At 45.7% G+C, this 18161-nt stretch overlaps 1 protein-coding gene across 5 annotated transcripts in view; it reads right to left on the reverse strand.

Moving 5' to 3' along the window:
- Positions 1-18161, reverse strand: part of NTRK3 (neurotrophic receptor tyrosine kinase 3) — a 210300-nt gene that overhangs the window by 126491 nt on the left and 65648 nt on the right. For 4 of the 5 annotated variants that reach the window (XM_061999312.1, XM_061999313.1, XM_061999311.1 and 1 more), the window contains exons 8-11: positions 16478-16774; positions 12909-12932; positions 12048-12118; positions 10191-10293 (exon numbers count right to left, since the gene is read on the reverse strand). In XM_061999312.1, coding sequence (XP_061855296.1) covers positions 10191-10293; positions 12048-12118; positions 12909-12932; positions 16478-16774 — 495 coding nt within the window. The remainder of the gene's footprint in view (positions 1-10190; positions 10294-12047; positions 12119-12908; positions 12933-16477; positions 16775-18161) is intronic. The other variant, XM_061999314.1, reaches the window with a different exon arrangement.

The following is an 18161-nucleotide window of genomic DNA, read 5'->3' on the forward strand; positions in this document are numbered from 1 at the left end:
AGCCCAATGGCAGCAGTGGCTTTACCTTCCTCCTCCTCCTCGAGTGCCGGCTTTACTTAGTGTAATGATTATTAAGCCCTGTCAGCAGATACAAAACCAATGGACACAGCTCCACAGGCAAAGTGCTTCAAAGGCTGCTGAGACGCCCCAGCTCACAGCTTTTCATTATCCATCTGGAAAATTGCAAATGTCACAAGAGCTTTTAGAGCATTGAGATGAAATTGTCTTGTCAGCAACAAAAGGGCCAGTTCTTCCCTGCCCCAATCCCAGCAGCTGTCTCGGCACCGCAGGCTTCAGCAGCATTGCACCGGGACACGTTGCCTGCCCTGAGGTTACCGTGGCACTGGCATAACAGCCCCATGCCATGTGAATCTTACTATGAACAAAAAACCCCACAGAGTGAAGGAAAACAGTGTTTTTCTTCTCACACTAATTCACAGCTTCTTGTCTGCCTCCTGACTGTGCTAGGCTGGGAAAAACGTGTTCACTGATGAGGGGGATGAAGCATGTTCCGGGAACAAGAGAAGATGGAGATACAGGTTCACTGGCAACCAGCTCCGCCTATAGCTGGTTCAGGTGGAATGAGAAGCAAGACAAAATCCAAGCAGGCCCATCATCCCTTTTCTTTTCAATAATTGTACGGTTTTTCACTCTCCCCAGTTTTTGATGCTGCTGCACTGCTTTGGCTTGAGTGGCATCAAAGTCATATGTGACAAAACCACCTTGACAGAGACCATGTTCCTCAACGGGGCTCCCATAACAAATTGCTTTTCTCTTTTCTGCAGGGAAAACCTCTCACTGGGCACAAAGTGAGGTCTTTCCAAAGATCAGAGGGCAGCCAGTAGAGCCACGAAACCACCACAACCCCAGGGTGTATAGGATGCTTGGCTGCAGCATAAGGATCCTGACGTGAAACAGCCCCTTCCAGAGAGGCTGAGGTGAAGTAAAACAACAAAGAAAAACTTTTGTTCAAATAGTAGGTTCCAACAGACAAAGGGAACAAAGATGCTACGAAACACAGAAGATGGGCACGAGCACCAGCTTCACAGTCTTCTCATGTTTCAAGCCTGAGAACAGGGAGTAGTAACATGGCCTGAGTGTGGAGCAGAGCATGTCAAAGGCTGATGACTGGGGTGAGGTTTTGTGGGTGCACTGAGAATCATTCCCCAGAGTGCCTCATACAGAGAGTCCAAAGAGAGACCTGTGGCCAGTTTGTGTGGTCACAGGCAATGAGATCTCCTGGGTCCCTTTCCTGAACCACATGCCAAAGTCAGGGTAACAGTATCCCATCCATGGCATCAACTGAAGACCATTCTCCCAAATGGAAATTGGATTATAACCCTGCCCCTCAGACACAAAATATGAGAATCAATATATGTGTTATTCTTCCCATGAACAAATTACCTCACAGTTGCCTTTGTGTACTGGCATTATCTTCTGGTCCACTGTTTCTTAATAGCATGGTTGTAGATTGAAATGACATGCCTGAGCATCACAAAGTTCTGCACTACTCACACCTTCATCAACAGATGCTAAACACCAGTGCTAATGACAGAGTTTCTTGTGGCTGTGCGGGACACAGGAAGGCTTGTGATTGCACCACAAGAGACAGAAGATGCAGATGGAACAAGCCTCCTAGACCATCAGATGCTCCAGTGCTCTCTACAATTTGTTTCCTCAATGCTTTTGCCAGTCCAAGCTTGAACAGTCCAAGTGACAGCTCCTATCTGTTTCCTGGGGAGGTTTTTCTATTCCCTCCAAATTTCCAGGCATTCCTTCAAGTACACTCAGGCCAAGTCCAAAACCAAGCAGCATCATTCTCTTTCTTCTCCCCATTTGCCTTCACAGCTCCCAAATGCTTCCTTTGTCAATGCTGCCATTTACCTCACAGCCACCTATCTCTTGACCAAGAGCAAAGCTCCAGAGTTTATGGACAGAGTGACAGATCCCTGGCTTAAATGAACAATCCTACAGCAAGTCACGAGGAGGAAGAGGTGATGAACTCGACAGGGACATCCTCCCAGAAGACCATTTACAATAGCAAAATCTTTTTCAAAGAATAATTGGACAACTCCAGTACAGACAAACTACAATTAAAATATTAATTAAAGCCCTTTGCTTCTTCCCTCACTGCCCTGCACCTTATTAAAGCCACATCAAAGTTGACATTTAGTTGTTGGCTGCCATCAGAGAGGCACAAGAGAGTGCACACAAGGCAAGACTTATGGAGATGATTCCTTAACATCAGACTAGTTACACTGTGTAAAAAAATAGCCTACCCATGCTTCTGTGTGTGGTAACTGTTCTGGAGATAAGCAATTATTCTGGCTCTGTGCTGTCAATTCCAGCACCTTTCATCAAAGCAAAGCCACATAACAACAGACACCATCAGACCAAGCAGCAAACAGAGGTTGGAGTCACAGAGGGAAGGAGTGGGCAGGCAGGAATATCACTGCTGTTGAGAGGAGCCCTCTGAGGATTATTAGCACCTTGCATGGTCCTTGGGAGAGGTTGCTCAGATGAGCACTGCCTGAGCAGTTTCACAGCTGTGGAAAAGATGTACACAAGAAGTTGGATGAGGAATTGGGGCAAATCAGTTGCTCCTGGGTGGTGAGTGGATGAAGGATGTCTTCCAAACCCTGTGGTGTGAGGGTGGCTCATTCTTACTCTCTCCCTCCTCTGTGCTGATGCTACACAAAGGCAGAAACAAGCACGGTACTACCAGTAGTAGGGTCCTCAGCACAGCTACTTGTCAATGCTTTGCAGATTGAAAAGTTCTGAGCTTGGAATAGAGACAGCTTCAAAAAGAATTATTGAAAAAAAATATTAAATTTCAGTGTCCTTCCACCCCCTCGTCTGAGAGTTCACATGTCAAACCACAGGTAAGACAAGGGTCACTCACACAGCTTCTGACACCACAACGCAACAGCTTCTTGGGGAAATCAGCAGTGAGACACCTGCTAATGCAGAACTGCTTGGGGTGAATACCAACAGTGCTGTGGGCTTCCTTTGGAGCAAGTGGGCACCTGACATCCAGCACCGAGCTGGTGAAGGGAGAAAATCTGCACACCCACAAGCAAGGGAGGTGACGCACAGCGAGGCAGAACCTGCAGGAGAGTGGTGTGAAGGAAGTTGAGGGCTTCTCAGGTCACCTGAAAACTATTGATCTGACCTTTTTTTTTTTTTTTTTAACTTCTTTTAGTAGCTGCCTAAAATAAACACCTTGGTTTTGTAAAAGCAACTGATATAGATAACAGCTGGTCAGTGCACTTTACGTTTCCTTCATAAATAACTTATTAGCACTTCTCGGAGTGGGAAAATGTTTCATTTGTAGATTTAAATAAATCCTGATCTTCTGCCAATCATTTCTGCTCCAGGGTCATTTGATGCACTTCTCCATCCCCCCTGGATGCATCTCTCCAGTCAAGGGTGGCTCCTTGCTCCCTCAGGCAGCAACAAGCAAGAGCATCATCCCATCTCTCAAAGCCCTCACCGGACTGCCACCACCTGGGACCAAAGGACAAGGGGTGTGAGCATTAACTGATTTGCCATCGCAGAGAGGAGAGGTAGAAGCAGATGCCTCGTCACAGAACCTCAAGGGAGAGGTGGGATCTCAAAGGTTGTCCAAGGAGCCCAAGGAAGTACAACAGCTTTCCTTTGCTGCCACCAACACTGGTTATGGACTACACAGCTTAGCAGAGGGTAAGGTGCTTATCAGTTTGAAGAGCTTTATATTTTATCACCTTGAAGGTACCAAATAAATAAAAAAAAAAACCACAGCTTGCACTTCAGCAGAATATAAAAAGGCATTTATAGAAGGAAGCCCCAATGAAACCACATGCCCTTTCAATCCACTTCCCAGGCAAATAAAACAAAGCAATATCAAGCACAAGAAGGATATCAAGGGGCTTTTCAAACAAACAGAAGGATACCAACACAGAAAATGCCCAGCTTCCAACAGCCTTACATGGTTGCTCTGACCATGCATTCCAGAGGGCTTGGCTCCTCACAACATCGGAAGAAACATCAGAGAAAGCCAAGGCCATCAGTTCCCATTTCTAGTTGGCTAGTATGGCCCACCACACAGCCCTGAGCCTCCGTGGTTAGCCATAGCTACTAATGCATGGCTGTTCCTCTAGCCTGGCATGGCTACAGGAGATGATATTACTTGTTTCTCTCTTTCTTCCTGCTCCCAGGAAGATGAAATGAAGGGGCCCTGATTTCTCTTGAGCAACTGACCCTTAAGGTGCAGGCTCTCCCAGCTGCAGATTCTTTGTTCATGCCTATACAGTTGCAAACAAATAATCAGGAAAAAAACAACTAGTGCATGATTAGACTCAGACTTGGCCAAGGCAACGTGGGTCAGAATTGAGCCTCATCTGAAAGGTAAGTCATGGCTCTTGCATGTTATTTTTTCCCCCTCTTTAAAGCTGCAGTGATAATTGCATGATGGAGGAGGAGAGCAAAAAAGAAAAAAAAAATAAACAAAAAACCACAAATCAACAAAAGCAAAAAGCCAGGCACCCAAGATATCTTTGTAGGAGCTGGCCCTCTTGAATCAGAACCCTGGAATTGCTCTGCAATCGACTCAGCGGACAGTTACCATCTGTTTATGGAAAAAAATGTTAATAACCCCCAATCATAATCAAATAGGCAACCACTTTACTTTAAGTACCTATTAACTAATGCTAAATTACAATGGAACAGCTCTGCAAGTACTTCTGACATCCACATGCACATCAGCAGTGCCAGCACTTTGATCAGGGGTATTAGAACAAATACCAAAAGAGCTGATAGTGATGCGATTCCTCAAATATTACAGAAAGTCAGTATTTATTTACTCTTCTTTCATTCCTCCCTCATCTCCTTGTTGTTCCTGCCTACTTAGAAAGAAAATACGTGTATGCATGTGTACAGATGTACACATCACCCACTACAGCAGACCCTGTAAAACCCTGGTGCCCCATGTTTTGTTTTTCTGTCCAAAGCTGAGCTTCCATACGGGCTCTCTCTGATGCCCAGAAAGGCTTGAAGGTATTTCCATCAGTGGGGCATCACCTGAGTTATCATCCTGTTTTTAAACCCCAGTATTTCCATGAAGCATGTAAAGGTATTTCCAAGTCCTTCCTTCCGCTTGTCTGGATAGAGCCGATTGGCAGATCCAAAAGCTGTGGCAAAGAAAAGGGAAAACCGGGCAGGCAGAGCTGTGCGCACACGCTCGCATGTGTGTGGAGAGGTGAGATAACACCCCTTGCTTCTTTAGGAAATCAGATTAAAAAGCAATTGACTCTTTGCCAGCTGTAACCAAGTCTGAACCATTAGCTGGCACTGTCTCCACCCGAAGAAGAAAACCTCATTTGGAAAATGCAAGTAGTTTTTAATCTCAGAGCCTGGAAAAACAGTTCATCACAGCAAAACGACAAGTGCTCTTGTCTCTGGATATTCTCTAGCATCTTTATCCCCATATCTCAGCAAACTCAATTTGTTTTTTATTTTTATTAAACTTGTGCAGCACCAGGAATACATCACACAAATATGCATGAGCACACGTTCTTTACCCCTAGGCACTTGCAAATGTAACAGAAAACAAGCAAAAGGAGCATATATATTTCAGGCCATCAACCTGAGCATTTACACGGCCTCCATCGCTGTGCCATCCAAACACTTTGTTAGCCCCAGGACTTTTCTCTGCCATTATTATTGGTTTATGAAGTTTCATTTTTGTTAGTCCCGGGACTTGCATGTGGCTGTTTTATTATATTATGAAATTTCATTTCCTGTCATCTGCTGGGATTAAACTTTGAACGGAAGATGTGGGTTTACGAGGCTTGTGGTGCCAAACCTGACCCCAAAAGGTGAGGTGTGAAACCTCCCACCTCCGGCAGGTGGGCAGGGACCGAGGGACACTGAGCCCAGTGCTGAGCACAGGATGCTGAGCTCCTTACTCTTATGTGCTCTATCCCAGCTGTAAAAACCCACTCCCCTGGGACACAGCAGTAAACTGAAGGGCCCTGACTCTCAGTTTCTTGCTTTGTAAGATTCTTCTTCCCACGCTCATTGAAGGCTTTAAAAAGCATCTCAGCTGCCCCTCTGGATACATCGTCCTTGAGCAAGTGGTTGCAGCCCATATCTGCAACTTCAAGATGTCTCAGTTTTCACATTCCTTCTTCCTGGCAGTTTCCCCTCTGCCGCCTCTGTGTTGGCCATGTAACACCATGTTTCACGAAAAGGCACTGTGTTTGCTATTCTCCTGCTGCCTCTGCCCCCCCAGCTCCAGTGAACCTCCAGCCTCCCATTTCAGCTGCTTCATCTCATCCCCATTCCCACCCCCAGTTACAGAACTCAAAGCCAACAGGCAGCCACAGAAAAGGGATCTGACCTCTGCCATCCAGTGTTCACAGAATCATAGAACTCTTTCAGTTGGAAAAGATCTTTAGTCCAACCACTCACCTCACACTTCCAAGCCCATAACTAACACATGTCCCTCAGCACCCCATCTATTTGTCTTTTAAACACCTCCAGGGATGGGGACTCCACCACCTCCCTGAGCAGCCTGTGCCAGTGTCTAACAACCCCTTTGGTGAAAAAGTTCTTCCTCATCACCAATCTAAACCTCCCCTGGCACAATTTGAAGCCTCTTTCCTTTGTCCTGTCATTCATTACTGGAGAGAAGACACCATCCCCCACCTCACTGCAGCTTTTACTCAGGTAGTTGCAGAGAGTGACCATGTCTCCTCTCAGTCTCCTCTTCTCCAGATTAAATAACCCCAGCAAGTGGATTAATAAATGTGTTAATGAATGCCCTCTCCGGAGAGAGAGGGAAAGGCTAAGGGGATGGCACAGAGCCACCCTCTGTGAGAGCTCAGCTGAGAGATGCCAAGGAGCTGGAAGCACAGAGCAGCAGAGGTCCTTCACAAGGAGCTTTTGTGGATGCCACCGCTCCAGCCTGTCAATGGCACGCCTGGTAGTGCAGGCTTTTCCACCACTTGGCTCTTGGCTGTATCAGGAGTTAGGTCATAACCAGAGTGGCAGCTCTACCAGGACTCTGACAGTGTGCTGCCAGCCAGAAGAGGCCAAATGTGGACACACAATCGTTTCATAGTGAAATGTACCCCCAGCACAGTGACTTCCTTCTCAGCAAAGGCAAGTGGGATGGCAGACATTTGGCAGCACATCACTGTGCTTTTAAGACTAGTGGGCAAGCCAGCAAGCTGGCCCAGGGGACTTTGCAGCATGACATCCAGCTTTGTCAATCCAAGTTCACCTCTCACTCTACGAGATAAACCATCTGCTTAACGCGAGGAGACACAGAAGGAAAAAGATGTGCTCAGAAGGACTCACGAGGTGCTTTGGGTAAACGTGTCCAACATGAGCACACAATGTTCTGCATCCGTGACAAAAACAACAGGAAAAACCTGCTCCTGCAGGCCTGCCAAGCTGGGATTTCAACAACAAGTGGCAACATATCAGCTGGCGATGAACAGCTCCTGATTCAGGGAATGATGCACTTTCACATAAAGACTTGGGGTTTGGATTTATTTTTTCCTTAGTAAACTGTAACATGCTGAGTGCCACACAGCATGGACTGTGCCCAAGAATTGATAACAAGGGACCGAGAGGAAAGTGGTGGCTACAAGGGGTTTGGAGGTCAGCTGCACTGTCCCATACACAGTGTCAGTATAAGGTAGAACCTGTACACGAGCCCCTGGAAAAGCAGCTCAAGGAGTGCTCGGTAAAGTGATTTGGACAAGAGCATCATCCCATGGACAGGAAGTCTCCAGGGCAAGGGAATGAAGTAGCAGCCTATTAATGAAGTGAAAGAAGAGACAGCATGGAAAAAGACAGCCAGTACACACAGCACAAATACAAACTTCAAGGTACCATAGCCAGATCAGGACTATTCATGACAGCTCAGCTGAGACCCCAAAGTAATCTAAGGAGAGATGAAGGGTCTGGATCATGGACCTGCTGAGTAGCAAGGAAGGAGAACTTAGAAACTACATTTTGGAAAGCATGGAAGGGACTGAGACATTTCTTGTGGAGGCGAGAAAGAAGTCAGCTACAGCTGTCAGGACAAACCATACACAGGGTACCATCAAACATCCCAGTCACTGCAGGTCGATGGAAGAGTTGTATTTGTGCTGTGGCTGAAGAAGTGGCAAGGTTTCGCAGCAAGCCTGATGCAAAAGGGAGATACAGGCTAAAGATGCAAAGCCTAGTGGCATGACAGTTAGCAGTGGCACTACAGCTCAAGAAAAAAAAAGAGTAGGCAGAAGAGATGCTAGGGAAAAGTTGTGGGGCTCCAAGTAAGGCCATGTGCTAGGGAGAATGTCCACAGGGCAGGAGGAGCTACAGCCTTTGACATGGAGCAGATCTGAAGCAGCATGAGTAGGCTGCCCATGATGGTGCCTATGACACTTGTGAGTCACTGAAGAGCTCTCTCCCCGGTTTTAAAGATGTATTTCATTTCTGTCAACTCCATCTCTCCAAGCAATTTCATCAATAAAACTTCCAGAAACTTTGTGGGCTGGTGTTTCATATCAGAATTGGAAGAAACGCAGCACAGTGAGGAGGAAAGCAGGCTCTTCTGCCTAAACATTTTCACCTCCCAAAATCTGCACATGAGAAACCATCACAGCACCCCTCTGGTTTCTGGGAATGCAGGCTATCCAACTACCACACTTATCCAAACACCTCTGAACACATACATGCATCTGTTCACCAAGACTGGTTACTCACGTAGGGATCATTCCTCTCTGTTTTTTCCACTGGGGTCAGAAGTTACTTTTCCTTTTTATATTTGCATCGCTAAGCCCCATCAGTGGCAAATGCCCAAGCACTCCCAGAGCATTCTGACAAATCCATCCAGAAGGCACGTAACATCATCCCAATTTTACAGATGGAGAAATTAAAGCAGAGACAGAGGTTAAAACGGCTAATTGCCTAAGGACACTAAGTGAGTCAGTAGAAGAGCTGGGAATTGATCCCAGCAACCATGTCTTCCATTCCCCTACTCCACCCACAAGTCAGGACACCCTACCAGATGGTTCTTATCATTGGACATATGGACTAAATATTACTAAGCTGGTGTAGAAGATTCACTATTTAATTAAATGTCCTGTCTCCTATCTCCATAGGATGCATAGGGGAAAGTCCAGCCAGAATCCCATCTGGACCCATTCAGGAAATGTGTCTGTAGAGCAAACAAAGCCCTAAGCCAGTACAAGAAACGTCCCCAAACCTATCAACCTGCCCTGCAACACAGACCCCAGCAGGGTCAGGAGATAGGCTGTGACTCCAGAGCCTCAGAAGCAGCTCATGTTTGTCACAGCCTGGCTTCAAACAGTGTATGCATCAGCCGCCAATTAAGCTGGGAACTACTTTATCATGTGAAGATACTTCTTCCAGCCTTCACTGGGCACCACCAACGCTGCCCAACTGGAGGTAGCAGCAGAGTCACAAAAAGCAGATGGCACACTGTCTTCTGGCATTAGCTCTATCACATCAAAACCCCGGTGTTGTTAGAACAGAGACCAGCTCTGCCTGGCAAACACCAGATATCTTCTCTCTTTCCAGTCACTACCAAGGACACTTGAAATAGCTCCTAAAGTGTTTATTCATGACACAGAAGAGGAAGCCTTCCAACACAGAGGCAGTCGAAAGACATCTTACATGCTGCTGAAAGAGAGGTCAGTAATCGCTTTCCTGGCATGGACCTCCAACTTAACAGCAGTCCCTTGGTCCCCATTCACAGACAGGCACAGAATGGATGCATCTGCCGTTCCAACAGAACCCAAACCAACTTCTCATACTTGTGTTCCCCACACATGGGGAAACTGTCAAGTCCACAAAAGAGTCCATTCAAGAACATGCTCTCTTGAGTGCAACTCCCTCAAAGCACAGATGGAGGAAGCAGGCTCAAAGATCTTCTGGGCTACTGGTAGATGCAGTTACATACTGATAAGGAAGACATATGCCCAGCAGAAGCACATGCAGGTGAGAACTACCAGCCTCTACATCTCTGTAACTCTCTCAACAAACAGAAGACAGATGGACGACCTTTCTCTTCAGAAAGCTTTGCACCAATATTGATAATGTAGGAATAAAACCACAACACCTTTCCATGTGTGCCATAAGAGCTGGGCAATCCTGGAAGGTGCCTCCTGCTAGAGGGAAGCAACTGCACGTACCTTTCATCCCAAACTTGGACCGTCGGCCATACTTGTTGATCATAATAAAGAGGACGACCAAGAGGACACAAGCAAAAGCTGCCAGCCCAACCGCTATGGAAACCTGAAAGGAAAAAGCCTTAGAGTCAAGACAGAGGAATTTAGAAGGCTAGATTGGAAATGCAGCACCTCCTTGCTCAGTTGACCTTTCTGTGGGCTCATACCATCTGCTGCAGCACCATGGAGGAAAACACAAGCTAAAGCAAAGGGCTCTGTCACCGCTTCGAAGCGCCACAGGCTGTCTGCTGGACTGGGAGGTGTAGGGGCTCCCTATCAGCAATGCTGCTCTCACCAGTTCTCCCCAGTCTCTCTCTTCATGTATCTGCAGAGAAAGAAGACCTCTGCTCCAACGCCCAGGCTCTCCCTTTGCCGCTCCACATCACGAGCCTCCATTTCTGACATCACCACTGTGCCATGACACTGCAAAACTAAAGCTCTCCTAACCTGAGCTGGAAACACATAGGAGCAGTAGAAAATTCCTTAGAAAAAGCAACTCTGTCTCCATCCAAACATCCTTCAGGACAAAGAATGGCGGAAAATAACACACCACAGAAAGAAAACAGAAGAAATCAAGTAGAATTGGTTTGTGTTTGCACTTTTTCCCCAAAAAACCCACATTTGGGTTTCCTAAAACCTCTAATGGTTCTATATTGCAATTTTTAGTAAGACATGCTTTACTACAACAGTGTCCAAAGTCCTTCACTGGAGCTGGAGTTCCACTGTATCAGTGCAGAAGCAGAGGAAAGAAAACCTCCTTGCTCTAAATGGTTTACAACTCCAGGCTTATTTGAATGTTTATGAATATTTATTTCTTCAAGTCTTTGCTTGAGATACTTTTATTGCATTGCTGTAAACAACAATTTCTTTGGCATTTGTCCAATTGTTCTCCTGCACTGGGCCTTGTGATGCATTTAGACTTTGCTGCCTTTTACCAAACTGTATTCTGCTATAATAGAAAATGTGTCATTTAATCAAGAAAAAGGAATTTAATTTTGAAACTCTTTTTTCCCCTGCCCTTTTTGCTGTAGGTGCAATATTTCTATTTTACAACGCTATTTTCATCCCTCAGCTTGTTTTCTGTGCTTCATATTTAATAATCAGTGCATATTACTACTCTGGTCTCACCATTCAAGTTTTTCATTTCTAGGAGATTTTCAGTTGGATGAAGCTGGAGAGAGCTTTGTTCATTCTGTTGACATCTGGTGGGCTTCAAGGTCTTAAAACTTTCACAGAATTAGAGCAATTTTGTAACATGCTGAGGTTTTTTCCCCCTCAACACTTAAACATAAACTTTTATTCTTTTTCTACATGGATTCTACAGAAGAAAAACAAGGTTGAGATCTGTTCTGAAAGCAGTAGGCTTGCTTTCTTTTCCATTTTGGGCATACCCTGTAGAGCAAGAGAGAGGGCAACCTGGCATTGACAAAACTGAACCAAGCTAAATCTGAGTCCCTCACAGGGCTAAACTTAACAGCTCAATAATAACACAAAACATACAATTGCCTGTTTGTTTGTCCTCTGGGTGCTACTCTAAAAGAGTTGAGAATTTCTGACCCTGCCAGCAGCAACTTCACAGGAGGCCTTATTTTCAAAGAGCTCCCTGGTTGTACGCTGAAGACCCAAGAGGATCAGATGGTTTGTGTCAGTATTTTACTTGCCTGACACAAGCCACAAATTCCTTCTGATTGTTGTCTTGAGTCATAAAAGAACAGATTTTCCTTGCAAACATCTCAAAACAGCACAGGAATGTAAATACCAAGCTGCCAATAACAAGAAATGCATACAAAACCGTTCTGTAGAGAAGAGGACACAACTCACCCCAAAAGTGTCCTCCTCTGGTTTGTGGGTCACAGTGATGGGTGGTGTAGGACTCACTTCATAATCACCGACTGAAACCAAAACACCACAGACAGGAGATTCAACATGGTTCCCAGGGCACGAGCATTTCCCTAATGGCAGTGTCTGATCTAATGAGATTCAGTTCACCCTTAACGTAGGCTGCAGCTTTCTACCTCAGGAGGCACCAAAGTCAACCACTGGAGAGTTCCCTGTGCACATCAGCAGAGAAACTACAGACCAGGATGATGGGACAATGCTAATCTCACTCAATCCTACAAACATTTGGATGCCTGATGTCCTAAGGTGGGTGGCCCCTACCACTAAGCCATCTTCTAGAGCTTTCAGAAGTCTACTGGGCTAAGTTGGGTTAAAATACAAGACTGACTCCAGCAGAACTTGATCCAAATAAACAGTTACTTGGATTTTTTGGCTGTTTTTTAGGGGTGGGGGCAGGGCAGAGGTTAAGGGGCCACAATCTGTGGAAGAAATGCTACAGAAGTTGAGTTCTGCTTCTCATCCCACACTAGACACCATAGAGGCCAGTCTGCATCTGGTTAAGACCTCTTCCACTACATCTCAACCAGTCATTTCCACTACAGGACCTTCTTCAGGATGTCACTAGAGGGAAACGATCGTTTCCTGGGCTCTAGAGATTACTCAGCTGATTAAAAGCTCCTCGGCCATCTTGCTCATGCATGAGGAAGCCAGGGCTTTGTGCAACCTCTGCCAACTTGCTTTTGGCTTCCTTTTTTTTTTCTCCAGGAGCGTGTAAGTCAGAGGGACACAGAGAATCACAAAAACAAAACACCCATAGCATGCAAAGGGCAAAGAGACACTTACTTGAGACAAAGTTGTCCGTACTCTCTGTGGAAAGGACAAAGAGAAAAAACCACAGTTAGCAGTATGGCAAAGGGAGAGATTCAGACACATGCCTCAGACGTTTCACCACCCCTCTTTCCATATTTTGTCCTGCTGGGCAACTGTAACTGGAAATTGCAGTGCAAGTGCCAGTAGGTTGTGCTGGAGGTCAGGATGGAGAGCACAGGGGTAACCGTGCAGGGCTCTGGACTGAAATACAAGGGAAGGGATGGTGTTGCAAGGCCAAAATGGCCTTGCAACATGCCAACGACACTTTTGAATGGTTGTTAAAACAATCCTGCTTTCAGCATGTCAGCAGAGCTCGACAGACACATGGGGCTCAGCAGGATCGAGGTGGAGGGGAGAGAAGCAGATATGCCCACAGATGAGAGCCTAGCTTGGGGCAGGGGGTTAAAGGAGATATCCACTGACCTCCTTTTCATGAGCCACTTTTAAAAACTAATAGCATCTGAACTGGACACGGAGGCTGTGGCTGTCCTAGAGCTGCCTCTTGCCCAAGACAGCCACAGCAGTCTCTGCTGCCAGCCTCTTGACTGCTCCAGTGTATTCAGTAAAGCTCCTCCAGCTTCGAAGGCAGCTGAGGCCCCGGACGATGAGGTCTAAAGCTCTCAGTGACACTCAGTTTACATTGCATGAGAACAACTTCAGCTTTCAGTTCACTTGCCCGTGTAAGAAATTGAGCCCAATATTAACTAGAGTTTACACAGCTTTGTTGGCAGAGGGCTCCTGGAAAGACACGGGAAGGCTCACGCTGAAGTAGGGGTGAGGCTTGGAAGGGAAGCGTAAAACAGCCCCCAAGTGACAAACACAGCTTTCCAAACCAGGGCAAAAAATAACTGGGAAAATATTTTTGTTTCAAGTCAAGCAGAAGAGGAACTTTCCTTGTTTTTTTCTATCAAGTGAGGAGAGAAAAACAAAAAGGAGGAAGAGGAAGAAATATTTCATTTGGAGACTTTCCTTTTTTTCCTATTAAAGCAGGCAGAGTCTAGTCATAAAACTCTTGGTGCTTCTACATTTTCTCCTTTCCAATTTTCTCTGCTGGAGTGAGCAAATTCAACAGAAACTCAGTTTATTTTTTCCCCACTAAACCCTATTTTTCAAAGTACAAAGCAGAGCCAGGAAATTTCTGAGTTCTGTGAGAAGCTCCCAATGAACTGAACACTCATCATGGTGGAAGCAGGGATATTAACCTTTGTGGATTAAATATGGAGATGGTAGCCTACAATGGAGATGTCAATGATAACATGCAATGAGACTTTTATCAGGATATGACACGAATCTGTCCTGGAAGCCACTCCCCTGGCTCCTAGAGCCACATAGAATCATTACAGTTGGAAAAGACCTTTAAGACCATTAAGTCCAACCACTCACTTAACACAGCCAGGCCCGTTACTGAACAATGTCCCTCAACAACTCATCTATGCATGTTTTGAATATCTCTAGAGATGAGGACTTCATTACAGAGAAGGAGGATATGGCATGGGGAATATCTTCCAGCTCCCACCCAGCTTCTAACAGCACTTTTCTCCTCCCAGTCTGGGAAGCACAATCTGGTACAGTACCAACAAGAGGCTTCAGACCAGAGGTTTCTAAAACAACACAGTCACAGCTTGTTTTCTGTGCTGATAGGAAGACACTACACTTTCATTAAGACTAATAATCTCATTCTGGGTAGCAACAGCAAAATCCTTGCACATGTGAATTGCTATAAGGCAATAAACTTCTTGAATGAACCACACTGTGAACCACCTTCAACTTGTGGTGTTTTTGGGAGGAATCTACCTTCCAATGGGGAATTATAAATGTCTGCTGCATTGAGTGTTAACGTCAGTTGTGGCAACGGACACAACAACGAACTTCAAGGAAAGTAAATTACAGCCAGCATTGGGCTGACAGGGTCTGCCAGGCTAAGGAACAGCTTGGGACTTCAGATTAGAAGAAATAAAAGAAATGGATCAGAAGTAATGAAAGTAGCGGGTCAGTCCCTGCTGAGAGATGGTTCAGGGTCAATAAGTACTCCACACCAACAACATAAACAAGGAGTGGGTGGAGATGCACTCACAAAGGCAGGATTTTACATATAGTTCACACAATCCCATTCTCCCAGAGCTTCTGACACAAGAGGATCTTCCAACATCAACCTGCCTTCCCACATCACAGAACGCTTCAGATCCATTTCCAAAACCACCTCTTTGGAAAGAGCAGAGTTGCCCCCTTTTCTGGAGGTCCAATACCTACTTAAGAGCTGTCCCCATTTGACAGATGGGGAAACTGAGTCACAAAGGTGGGACCTGACAGAGTTGAGATTGCAAACCCGTGCACTTCTCCTCACCCACCTACATTTGATAAGCTGCTCTTCTGCCCTGACAGAAGGAAACATAAATAGGTCAGATAGCCAAACAAGGCATCATCCTTGGAGCCAGAATACAATTTCTCCTCTCCCATCCATATCAGCTCATTTGTTCAATTGTGAGATCTTCAAGGCAGAGATTTGGGTTTGCATTTACGATATTTGACCTGTGGGAAAACTCTGTGTACATATATGGTGTGATATAAATAATAAATGAGAGTATCATCGGTATTTTTCTATATTTAGCAAATGCCCTATTTTGCTGGGTTTTCTTGGGCTGCAGGGGCCAATTTAGAGCTGCCATTTTCTCATGGCTTCATTCCTGAAGGCAGCAGCATGCACAGATCTTAACTCCATGACGCCCAGAGTACTGTTGCAATGCCAGAGAGCAGACCAAGATCCTCCATGCTGCTATAGAGCAGACAGGACACCACAGAAGTCTCTGCTGCACCCCTCAGAGCTAGGTCTTTGTGCTCTCAAATGTGGGGTTTTTTTACAGTTAAACCCTGAATTGCTAGGGAGTACAACAGGAATTCCAATCAATCAGTTAAGAAACCCCAGCAAACAGATGCAAAGTGACTAATTGAGCTGTCGCATCTTTTGTAGACTGGAATCACACATGTCATATTCAGAAAGAAAACAATCCTGACACTGCTGCATCCAGCTTTAATCATTTCACAAATGCAAGCTAAAAGGGAAAAAAAAAACCCCAAAACAGAAGAGCTGCAACATTTCAAAGGGCTTTTTTTTTCCTCTGGCATACAACTAGCAGTCACACAGAAAGATACCTTCTACCAAAAAAAAAAATGGGCAACCCCTTTTGGGGTGCCCCAGAGGAGATTCAAAACAATGGACCAAATTTACATCCTATTCCCACAGAAATCCCTAAAGATCTTACAAAAAAAACAAACAAAAAACACTGCAGAATATGTTACACAACCAAAATACCTAAACTAGTTAGTGTGTCTCTGTGTTAAAGAGTTGTTATGACACCAACACACACTTGAGTAGGAAAATCCTATTTGTCAGAAGAAGCCTTCAGAGATCACCTCTTCCAACCCACTGCTCAAATGCCAACTTGGGTTGTCAAAGTCTTGTCTAGGTTCAAAGATTATTGGTTCAATTATAGGAAGACTTTTGGATTGCAAGCAACCTTAATGAGATAAACCAAATATCCTACCTGGAAAGGGCTTTTCAAGGAAGTGTCCTTTGATGGTTTGGTTGGCTGAGCCCAGCTGGTTGGTGGCCACAATCGTGTAGTTGCCATTGTTGTAGTGAGTGGGTTTGTTGAAGAGCAGGCAACCCTCAGACACTTCCCCTTGCTGGTAAAACTCCATGTGGATAATCTCAGTCTCCCGGAGGACCTGACCATTGTGCAGCCAGTGAAGGGTGGGAGCTGGGTTCCCATGCACTGCAAATGCAATGCAGTGCTCCAGGTGTAGCACCGGCTCCTCCAGAGTTAGGATGCGAGGGGGATCTAGCAGAGAGAAACATGGCAGGCTCACAGCACACCTCCACCCACGTCACGTCTCTGTGCACCGTGGGAATCGATATAATTGAAAACACAGCCTCCAAAATCCCTTGTTCCTTCTACTCTTTCCATGGACGGCTGCAAGGAAGCATCCCTAAGTCAGAAGAACCACTCCATGCTCCCCAGGAGGATCTGAACCACAGGGCTACAAACTAAAAACAGGATTGATCTTTCCACCAGCCCAAAAACAGTTAAGCTTGGAGCTGCCCAAGTCCACACACGCCTACTGCTGCTCTCCCTCCCTCAGGGGATGACAGGGAGGCCACCTGTCCCCACTAAGGAGGAGGAGATCAGTGCAGATGTGTGCAAGGTGCCCATGGGAGCTCTCCAGTCTCACTGAGCAATTTGGGGACTGCATAGTTGTGGAAGCAAATATCCCTCAGTGACTGCCTATCCCTGGGGCTTTGGACTGCCTGAATATCCCAAAGGAGTTCTCACCCCTCCAACACTCTTCAGGGGTGTTTTAATTAGAAGGGAGTAGAGTGGGAGAAGGAAAGGAAAAGCAGAGACACCACCTGCAATTTATTGCATATGCATTGTCTTCCCCCTGGGACAGTCCAGGAATTCAAAGGTTGCTCTGCTGTCGCTTCTGAAACCCCATTTACAACGCCTACATGTAAGGTCTCAAACCCCAAGGCTGTTGAAGTCTGAACTAGAAAAACAAGAGTTTTGTGCAAAGACAAAGGACACTAAAAGATGTAAGTCTTCCCTAAAACTCATCTTTCCCTGGTACCATCCAAAGACAATCCGCCGGGCATCCATGAGTAACAAAACCAATATATCAGCTTTGACCTATCTTTTGGTGGGGGGGAAAAAAAAAAAAGACTGATTTTTTTCAGGCAGTCAATGTGATAGAATAGAAAAAGGTGCAGAGCTGGTTGGAGCTGGGTAAAACTCTCCCACCAGCACCCAGCTACTCTCAACCACACAGCTACGTCCCAACCACCTCCTTTCACTCGCAATCCTAGATCTGCATGTGGCTCGTTCACATCTTCCTGGCTAGGAGAATTCAAAACAGGCAGCCACCTACACACACAAACCCAGATCTTTTCAGTGTGAAATTACAGCCTGAGTGATGGGTCTGTGCAACAAGAGCAGAGGTAGCAGAAACTGTCAGCAGCTTAAAGGATTACACGGGTGGAAAGTAGGGATTGGCATGGTGCTTTTTAAGGTATAGAGGGAAAGATGCTAAAATACAGTGCAAAAAACATCTGCTTGCTGACTAATCACCTCTGAGAGGATCTGAAATTTAGGCACCTCCATTTTTCAATCCACCAATAGTATTTACTGGGAGGAAGGTAAAAGTAGTAAAGCATTTGCTCCCCTTTTTCCC

The sequence above is a fragment of the Colius striatus genome, chromosome 7, assembly GCF_028858725.1.
Source record: "Colius striatus isolate bColStr4 chromosome 7, bColStr4.1.hap1, whole genome shotgun sequence".
Lineage (NCBI taxonomy): Eukaryota > Metazoa > Chordata > Aves > Coliiformes > Coliidae > Colius > Colius striatus.